Source organism: Poecilia reticulata, chromosome 17 (assembly GCF_904066995.2).
Source record: "Poecilia reticulata chromosome 17, P_reticulata-male-v2, whole genome shotgun sequence".
In the NCBI taxonomy this organism is placed as follows: Eukaryota; Metazoa; Chordata; class Actinopteri; order Cyprinodontiformes; family Poeciliidae; genus Poecilia; species Poecilia reticulata.
The window spans coordinates 18,687,327-18,697,896 of NC_088846.1; the positions used below are offsets into that span (position 1 = coordinate 18,687,327).

General features: G+C 36.6%; 1 protein-coding gene across 2 annotated transcripts; it reads right to left on the reverse strand.

Annotated features, from left to right (window-relative positions):
- Positions 1-62: 62 nt before the first annotated feature.
- Positions 63-9,557, reverse strand: arf1 (ADP-ribosylation factor 1). 2 transcript variants are annotated; one of them, XM_008434290.3, is made up of 6 exons: positions 9,403-9,556; positions 4,241-4,359; positions 1,862-2,070; positions 1,636-1,746; positions 1,423-1,547; positions 63-1,315 (listed from the first exon to the last, which is right to left on the reverse strand). In XM_008434290.3, exons 3-6 carry the CDS (start codon positions 2,004-2,006, stop codon positions 1,157-1,159), a joined length of 540 nt encoding a protein of 179 aa, XP_008432512.1. In that variant the 5' UTR covers positions 2,007-2,070; positions 4,241-4,359; positions 9,403-9,556; the 3' UTR covers positions 63-1,156. The 2 variants fall into 2 exon arrangements, with proteins under 2 accessions (XP_008432512.1, XP_081454712.1); XM_081598586.1 differs by lacking the exon at positions 4,241-4,359 and having other exon boundaries at positions 9,403-9,557.
- Between the last annotated feature and the right edge of the window lie 1,013 nt (positions 9,558-10,570).

The following is a 10,570-nucleotide window of genomic DNA, read 5'->3' on the forward strand; positions in this document are numbered from 1 at the left end:
GTGACGGTTATTGAAAGCTTCACAATTCAGTTTTGAATGTGTAGTACAATAAAACTCAATCATTTTGTAGCCGGTCACTTTTATTGCAATGTGTGACCCCAACCCTCCACAAATTTTGACAAACATCAACATCGACAGACTTATTGCAATATTAGAACATTTAGGCAATTAGAAATCAAAAAGAACATAATGCACCAACAACAGAAGGAAACATCAACATTTTGTAAGACAAATCTTGGAAAAATAAAGGCATTTGTTTGGCTTTTTGTTTACATCAAAGATGGTGGCACTTTGATGCAGCTGATTTTGGTATTGCTTTCAAAATGCTATTTCCCCAAACCGAGAAGAATCAAGCATGCGATCAGCTGCCTACAACCTTAAACTATGGCACCAAACAGCTAAATATATTTCACACAGTACACTCACAGATAAATGATTATAGAGTTAATGGGATAAGTACTCAGTAGGCAAGGAGTTTCTCATCTGGGTAAAGATATAAACACCCAGTAGACGTGCTTGCTCTGAAAAAGCTACATATGATCAACCTGAGACTCCTAAATAGAAAAATCAAAACTGATAGAGTGCCCACCTGACACCATTATACAGATAGTGTGCGATCACTGCAGTATGTTCACTTCCATCAAAGTTTTTTACAAAAAGCTGGTGAGTGTTCACAGACGAGAGCAATGTCAGTACAAACGGGTTAATGCCAGTGTTCTGTTTAAATTCAAGATTTGTTACATGTTACTGCAGCAGTTTCAAGTAGTGCATCAGTATAATTCAGTTTATTTCAACACGCTCTCCCTCCCCACTGATCAGTACTTGCATTACTTTTGATTGTGTTGAGTTTCTGGGGCCAAAATATTCTGGTAAATTTCTTCTCTTAATTTCTTTGTCAAAGTTAAAGCCACCCAACAGCCAAGAAAAGTCAGTGCAATAAGATCCCTATTACCAAAAATTATTTACATTTACACAAAATAAAGTGTACCAACAAAAGCTTTACAAGATTAGAAAAACCCCACCACTGGCCTATGTATAGGAGATCAAAGCTGAGCAGAGGGACGGTTTCCAGTATGGGGTTGATTCAGTTTTACTTAGAAAGGAGAAAACATGAGGGATTGGGTGGAACAGAGTAATTTCTTAAATGCTCTAGCCATTAATGGTTTTTGAGCTGATTAGACAGCCAATCAAGTCCTTCATAGAGACCGTCTCCAGTAGTGGCACAGGTTGCCTGGATGTACCAGTTTCTGTTACGCAGGGAGTGAAGGTTCAACTTGTCAGTCAACTCTGCAGCATTCATGGCATTTGGAAGGTCCTGCAATCAAATCAGGGAGGAACATTTTAAAAGCTAGCACATAGAAAAAAAAAGAGGGCTAACAAAGAAAATGGCATTCATGTGTTTTTAAGGCTTTCGTTACTTACTTGTTTGTTAGCAAACACTAAAAGCACAGCATCACGCAGTTCGTCTTCAGCCAACATCCTCAAGAGCTCTTCCCGAGCCTCAGCACATCGCTCCCTGTCATTGCTATCCACGACAAAAATCAGACCTAAATATATATTTAAAAGAAAAGAGTGATGAACATTTTTCCACAGCAGTTGGTCTAACAATGAAATATAAATGTGATCAAAAATTACCCTGTGTGTTCTGAAAATAATGACGCCACAGTGGTCGGATTTTGTCTTGACCGCCAACATCCCAAACTGTGAAACTGATGTTCTTATACTCTACTGTCTCTACATTGAAACCTAAGGAAGAAAGCAAAAAATAAAAATGACATCTTAACCAACAAGTTTTAGCAGGCAATTAGAAATCTGTCTAATTGCCTGTCCAGCTATGTGCTAAGCACAACGTTTGACCCACCTATTGTTGGAATGGTTGTCACAATCTCTCCAAGTTTAAGCTTGTACAAAATAGTTGTCTTTCCTGCAGCATCCAAGCCCACCATTAGTATCCTCATCTCCTTCTTCCCAAACATTTTAAAGAGCCCCGCAAACATATTCCCCATGGCTGCCGGTGATGGGAAAAGAAAATCACTTCAGGACAAAAACGGTGTGATAAATCCGCCAAATCTGAGGATAAACAGAAACAACTGATGAGCAATGAAGCAAGAAATTGCTGCTCCATTTAGTACCATGAGAAGCTTTGATAATGTGGACAAAATATTTTGATTTATTGAAATTAAATTCTTAAGATTTGCTTTGTGTTTACGAATGCTGACATGTCTGAAATATTTTTTCTCTTGTGGTGATTGTGTATCCATTCACTGTAAAACTGCAACCATTTTCCCCACACCCATTGGAACAGAGTAAATGCAGCAATCTATATCTCTAATGCAATGCTGGCAACACCAATCTCCAATTGGTGCTTTTATCAGACAGAAATCTTAAAGTCACTGTTTCCAAACAAACTGTTGAGTGAAAAAGAAAACAAAAAAGTAAAACTAAGTGAAAATATTAAGATAAAAAAATAACAATTAGATACCCAAAATAAAAAAGTTTAAAACAAGCAAAATAAATGTAATTTACAACACTCTATTTATTCATGTTAGTGGCATAAAACATTTACAGTATACTTTTTTATTAGACTCTTGGATAAACAACCTTTGCACACTGGAAAAGATAAGGATAGAAATTCTTAACTAATGACAATCTCCAGCCATCTAAACAATGAAATACTGCTTTAATCTCATTTAATTTAATGTATTATTCTGGTGTGAAAAAGTGTTGATGCCCTTCCTGATTTCCCTTTTTTTTTTTGTATGTTTGTCACACATCAGTAATAAAGTCAAGGATAATACAAGTAAACACAACATTCTGTTTTCAAGTAAAAGTCTTAAATACTGAGGGAGAAAAATATCCAAACCTTCATTTCAGAAAATGAATATCATGTCAAGAGTAAAATGTGTTGGTGGTAAGTGTGATTGTCTGGGGCTGCTGTGTTGATTCAGGGCCAGGAAGACTGGCTGTGATAAATGAAATCATGAATACTGCTGTGTACCACACAGGCCTAGTCAAAGTTGTGATCCAAATTCTATTGGTATGCTGTAGCACGACCTTAAAACAGTCACCCATGCACAAAAAATGGTTCAATGTGGCTAAATTACAATTCTGCAAAGATGAGTGGGCAAAAAATCCCCTATGGCACTGGAAATGACACATTGCAAGTTATCAAGATCAAATGAATGCAGTTGTTACTGGTAAGAGTGCCCTAACTAGTTATTAGGTTAGGGGGCAATCACATTTCCACACAGAGCCACGTAGGTTTGTATTTTTTCCTCTTTTAATAATAAAACACCTTTATTGAAAAACGGAACTTTGTGTTGACATGTATTCTCTCTGACTAATATTTAAATTGGTTTGATGTTCTGAAATACTGAAGTATGACAAACAAGCCAAAAAATAGGAAATCAGGAAGGGGAAAAACACTTTCACGCCATTGTATGTGAACATCCTACTTCTTCATGAGACCTATAAACAAATAGTGCAGTGAAGCTTCTGTGGAACAAATTCAACAATTTTATTTTTAATAAATGTGGTAAATAAATTCCCAGACACATCAAATACATTTTTTTTTAAATTACACCAATGGTGTTAGTAATTTCTTAATTTTTTTCAGAGTACGTTTTTGTACAGACTATACATATAGTGAATGCTTTGCTTTAACTTCTCTTTAAATAGTCCTACATAGTTAGGATTAAAAAAAAGAAAGCTATGCAATGTATTTTATTGATTAAAATGGCTGTAAGCTGACAATCCAAAACATTCCCAGTAGTATTTGCTTCGTGGGGATTATGCGTCTCCTGGGGTCATTTATGGATCCTTAATTTCCCATCCAAGAAACCACGAAGGCTGCAGCAGCTTTTACAGCTGACTGTTCAGGGTGCGGTGCGAAAAGTTGCCCACCTACCTCAACAAACACCCATAATAGTATGCTGCGGTACAATAACACCAAAGGCAGCACGCCAACTAGACGGTATTTTAAACAATTCACGCTATTATATATTTTAACAACCTAGCATATAATATGTGAGGGGAAGATACGAAGCTAAGGACAGCATCGTCGAGAAAACTAGCTCTCCTAGCAGTTAAGTTACTCTGCTTCTGAATGTGTTGTTACCGCAAGCACTTGAAGCAGTTTTATTTAGCTTGTACAAACATGTCTGCCTGCATAACTACAGCCTACAGTAAGATTTTACAGAAGATTAAACATTTAGTTTTGTTCCAAATTGTTTCAACTCACTCGCTCGATATGTTTTCTTCCCTTAAGGCGTTTCCTCCTGTACAGGAAAATGGCGATGATTTGACACGTCAGAGGTTCCTGTAAAACTTCAGCGTTCACACACCGGGAGACATCGCCCCCTGTGGTCGAGGAGAGAATCGCACGCACATGTTGAAGGGAGGAAAAAGGTTTTCTGCTACAGGTCGGAAATTGAATCGGAATACTTTTCTCCTAGAGGGAAACTGAAACTGTGTAGATTTATTTGCCAAATTTAAATGCACCTTTGAAATATGAAAACAAGACAAACAAACAAACAAAACAATCAAGAACTAAAGATAAAACTGAAAAACTAAACCTAAGGTTTATTATTCAAATTCAAGCTTAAGGTGCCTTGTTGTAATTGAGAAATATTGACCAAAATTGTGTTTGTGCAAGATTATATTTGTGGACATAGGAACCATCTAATTATCCATATTATAAAGCTGATTTTCTGTGCATCTCAGTGGAATCCATCTTTTACTAAGTATCATGTGAACATCCTTATTTTGTTTTATTTTATTTTATTTCCTAAGCAGGTTCAATATGAGTTGATTAAAGTAATTAGAATGCCACAGATCATATTTTCAATGACCAGTGTTATTCAAACAGTACTGTAGAGTTATAATTGAATTTATTTATTTTATGCTATTTTATTTTCAGAAAATTTTGCACACCTGTTCATGAAGTAGCCAAACAACAGGGGAAATTGACTTCAGACATTGACAGAAATGTACCCCTCTGTGTTTTTAGCTTCTGTTTCTCTTTAAGGGCTCTGACTTTAACGTATCCAGTCTCTTCTTCCTGACCTTTGCGAAAGCATTTAAAATGTGACTAAGTAAGTCTTGATGCCTATTACAAAAGACAACGCTACAGTTAATCCAAAGGTTTAAACTGGTGTAAGTTAATAAAAGCCTGCAATTATTGATATTGAAAAAAATTATGTGATTGTTATCAAAAACTTCAAACTTCGGTTTTGTTTTCTTCTTATTATTATTATTTTTGGTTATATATATTTTTCAATATTTAGTAAAAGATTCAACACCTTCCATCTCACACAGTGCCTCCAGGGGCACCAACAGCCACATCTCTCCAAATGTCATCAAAAAAAAAATGGAGGATATCAGATGCAAAATAATTCAGAGGATGCCACCACTCAAAATATTGTTTGTGGCCCCATTACTCACTTATTCCTCCAATATTGCAATAATACTCCACTTTTTTGTGGTCAGGTCCAAAATGTATAGCTGAGGATCCTCTGTAACATATGCCTGTGAATGACTCATATAAAATATTATGAAGTTATTACCTGACCTAGAATACCAAACATATTGTTCTTGGTTGCATTTTTAGGAAGTGATCCTAATCCACAATGATGCCATTATTTCCTAATGTGAAGGTTGCAGAAACCACAGGACACCTCCAGATTTCGGAATGGAGACTATGGGTTCTTACTTAATACTAGACAGGAAGTCATTATGTTATGGTTGCTAAACTCTGTCATCATCTCATTAACAGTGGTTTCATCATTAATTAATTAATTCATTTATTCTTCCACAGCAGCTAGACAAACTCTCAAGCTTTGGATTGGGTGTACCCAAAACTGCAACATAGTCATGGCAAATTAATGATGGGAAAAAAGCGCAATACTTTTCTGAACCCGCACTATTTTTATTTGGACTGATGTGATATAAACTAAAGACTCATTCTTTTACATTCTTAAGATCCTTTCAATCTTGTTGTAAGTGCTTCATTGAAAATGCACCATCTGTAATAATATGGATGAGTAATAGAGTGTTTTATATGGAAATGTGGCATGTTTAAGAAGGCACAGTTATGCTACTTTCAATGATTTGATCACCTGTCACATAATATATACTATGCAATGCAAACTTTTTAAATTATCCTAAGAATTTCTTTATATTTTGATTTCAAGCAACTGGATATTCTTATAAATTATCATATAGTTTATATATGATAATTTATATTATATATAAACTCAATCGGCCAATTGAGTGTTCAATTGGCCGATTTAGGCCAATTGAACACTCATTTATTTTTGAGTTCTTCTCCATGATCATGAAGACACATTGTGCAGTGTCTATTAATTAATTAATTAATTAATTAATTAGTAAAGCAGTAAAATGGAGAGCAACAAAAGAAATGCCAGGTATAGAAAGCTTTTTCCAGCATTTGAAATAATGTTTTTTGAAATCCCAAAAGTCCACTGTAGAATGCCAAATTTTCTGTTATTAGCACTGGTGGCATACAGGTGGCATGTATGTTACATATATTGTGTTGGATGTTTCTCATTAAGCTGAAGAAAATGTAAAAAATAATATCAATAAATTATGACATCACGGAAGACCCCAATTTGAGTAAATCAGTATCAAACCAAAAGCTATTCACTTTATGGTTCTACAGTAAAAGGGTAAGGATGCTGTACTGGTGTCTCTGCAGTCCAGACCTGCTGCACTAAGAGATTTCGGCAACAAAGTAGCTCTTGAGATGATGAGCAACTGAATATACAAGCTAAGAAACAATAGAAACTGACGACTTGATAACAACAGAAATGGATCACTTTAGCTCCCAAATGCCTTCATGGCTATTTATAAAACTAGGCAGCATAGTACAGTCACTAAAAATCATCAGTTTGAACTATTTCTCATGGCTCCCCTTTGTTTGCTTAAATAAAGTCAACATTTCATTTCAATGTCAGAATTATTTTTACACCCTCAAGAGAGAGATTCTTAATCTTGTTTGGGTAACTTAAGATATGTTTTTTTTAATTATTATTTTGCAACTTGAGTATCCTTTTCCTGCACAACCAGGCCCCTAAGGACATGACTAACCATGTTATTGTTGAGAAAGTTGAATTTTAACCAGGGTCAACTATGCCCACTAACCCCAGCAGAGGGGGCAGCAGGAGGGGAGAAGGCCCGAGGAGAGCAACAGGAGGGGAGAAGGCTGAGGGACCACACAGGGAAGGCGCATAATGCCATCTCACTCTTCAACAATAATTTGTGGTTTTGCACTGCTGAATAGCTGAAAGATTGCTTTCAGCACCTGCTGTACTTTTAAATGAGTGGATGGTAATTATTGCAACAATAATTTAGTTTCTTGTAGAGTCACATATTCAGCAGGGTTTGTTGGTTTTCCTGTTTTTTCTTCTCTTTGCTTTGCGTATTTCTAACTAGATTGCAATTTGCTCAAACATTTTAACCTAAATCCTTCTCTGTGTGTTTCGCAGACCACCATAGATCAAATTATTTTCTTTTGCCTTGCATGAATGTGCAGAAGAATTTTCTACCTGTTTTTTTGATATGCACAAATGACACAATGACTTGATGATTGAGCAAGTATCTCTGAGAAATTCAGTTTTGATCTGAGAAATGCACCAAGGTGAACTGGAAGGCCACCTTACACTGAAGAATTGTAAACATGGTGGTAGGAGGGGCTTACCCAGAGTGACCTTCAAGCAGGAATGACTTCTGATTCAAGTCAAATTTATTTAAACAGCCTTGTATTGTACATGCAGAAAATAACCTACCCCACAAAAACAAATAAAAAAACAACTAAAATAACCTAGACACAAAATAATAATAATAAAAAATTCACAACAAGGGACTAGTAGGTGTTGCAAGTTCAAGATCTAATGAAAAACTATTTTAGGGTTTTGGTAAAGCTCCTGCATGACCTTGTGGTCTTTTCCAGTAAATCTAGGTGCAATAGATCACCTGACTTTTCTGATCATTTTGGTATTTGCAATGGTAAATGGTAAAAGACCAGAAAGGTAATGACATTATGAGCCAACTAACGACTTTATAACAGACAGTTCAGTGTAGACAAAACATGCAGATTGAGATCTCACCAATATCTGGCTTCTAGGAAGTCATGAAAAAGACAGGAGAAATGGGTTAAAACCAGCATAAAGGCTTTTACATTAAAAGTTTGATATGTGAAGGCACAGATTATATTCTTGAAATCCGCCACAAGATTAACTTGAGTTCAAAGCTGAAATGCCCTCCTCCTTTGACAGCATTAGGTGTCAAATGAAAGGGTACTGTCAGAAAAGGCCCACATATTTCATGCAACAACTTTTTTTTTGTTTAAATTTCCCAAATGGACAACATATCTGCAGACATGTCTCAGTGATCCACACCACTATGTTTGACCCATCAACTTTATCTTTCTCCCCAAAGGGAATACAATCTTCACGTAATATTTCCACTCTACAGTGCAAACAAATTCACATTATGAAGGCCAACCGCTCATCTGCTTCCTAAACGTTTACTCGCCTACAGATGAATCCAACAGTGTTTCAGTTTGTGGTTTGACTAATTTTGGTTCATCAGTTTTTTGAGAACAAATATTTTTTTTGTCTTGTCAAATAAATTTAATTATACAGCTTTCTTATGGTTTAGATAACAAAACACTCACTCTTTTTCCCTGTATCTGCATTTTGAACTACATTAGTTATGAGAAAATTTCCCTGTGGGCATGATTTCGTAAGACCTGTGCTCTGCCTCTTACCCCGCAACTGGTGGAAGTCCGTGACAGCATGCGTTAAGCGGGAATAGAAAACGAATAGATGGGTTAGGAAAAAGCTAGAATAATCAAACAGGTTTCAGGTAAAAAAAAAATTATAACCTGTATCACTTCAAGAATTAAAGGTTTATTCATGGAGAGAGTATAAAAGCTACACTGTTCCTATCAAATTCCACTGTGGTCTGGTTTCACATAGGCAATGCTCTGTTCCATTCCCATCAGATAAGCAAACATATCTCTGGCATATTAAATATAAAAGCAAGCGTTCAGTACAACTGCATGTTGGGTTGCAACAACACAAATGCATCTCTTATTTATTTTTCTGTTTCTCAAGTCTTAATTTCAAAGTGTCCTATCTTTAGCTGCTGACCGTAATCAATTCACATATGTATTCCCTAGCAAAATAAATAAATAAAAAACTCCATAAAAGATATATTCAAGTTGAAAACAAAATTGCTTTTAAACCTTGTCTTGCAATAAGAGATTCTTATATTCTTGGATGAGCAAGCTGAATTCCAATGAAATATAAAAAGCCCAAAGTTTTACAAGACAACCCACTGAGTTCACTGGATGGACAACATCATAGCATATGCACCTACCATAGAAAATGTGAAGGTACAGTTTAGATCCTTAAGGTGATGCTAAATCCACCATAGTCCATGTCAAACCCAACGATAATATCCAACTGAGCGTTGCTCTTCGTCATCCTTGTTTTCGGCTTCATATCTCGCTGGATACTGACAGTTGTTATGTGTGGACAGACGACTGGAAATAGGACAGTAGGGGGGTGTATATATCACACACACACCCCTCTGAAAGCACACACACAAACTAATTTTGATGGCACCGCTGGTGATGGTACACGCCTAACAACTTTTTCCCCCAACACATACACAAACGCAAGCACAATGACATGTTCACCCTGTTCTTTCTTTTTTCTTGGTTTATTTTTTTAAACCTATTCTTTATTCTGGTAAAATGTCACTCCTGGAACTCTTATGCCCACCTGGGGGGCACATCCTCATGGGAGACGGCTACAGTAAAACTATTGGAAGTTCTTTCATGGTAGTGTCCCTCTTCTGAGAGAAAAATCATCTTTCATGCGCATTTCAGCCCATGTGGAAGTTACCTACATCATCAACCACAATGTATTTTCAGTATTTCTTAGTTACTTATAGCAAAATAATTTATGGTTAATGGGTCTTAAAACAAGTTTCTGAATGGAAGAGGGCTGCCAAGGGGCAAAACAGGCTTTGCAGCAGGAAGTGGATAAGGTCTCAGTAGGGGCCTGACTCCCCTCTGAGACAAGGCCTAGCAAGGATAAAAACACTCAGTCAGGGGCTTGGGAACGCTGGTGTGTGTGCGTCTGTGTCAAACAGTGCCATAGAAAAAGAGTGTGTGTCTGTGCACAAGTTGTTTTATTCATCTGTAACATATTCTCTGGTAGTTTCATAAATTATTACATTTAGTTGAACAACCAATTTCGGATTTGGGGTTTGTATTTTATGGCTTAAGTAATCTTAATAATTGTGGTAATGGAAGCGTATTATGAAATGGCCCCTTCGACAACCAATAGACAGTTGTGTGAGTCATACAAAGGAGTGGGTTTGGGCTAAACAAGGCTGGAACTCGGATGGACAAGCATGGGATACCTCCCTCTGCGTCTCATGTACTGGATTATCGGGCGGGCCAAATCCCAAAGGTGGTGTGAAGCAGGAAACAAACCGAACATTATTGCAACGACCTGTATCGCTGCCATGAGAGGGT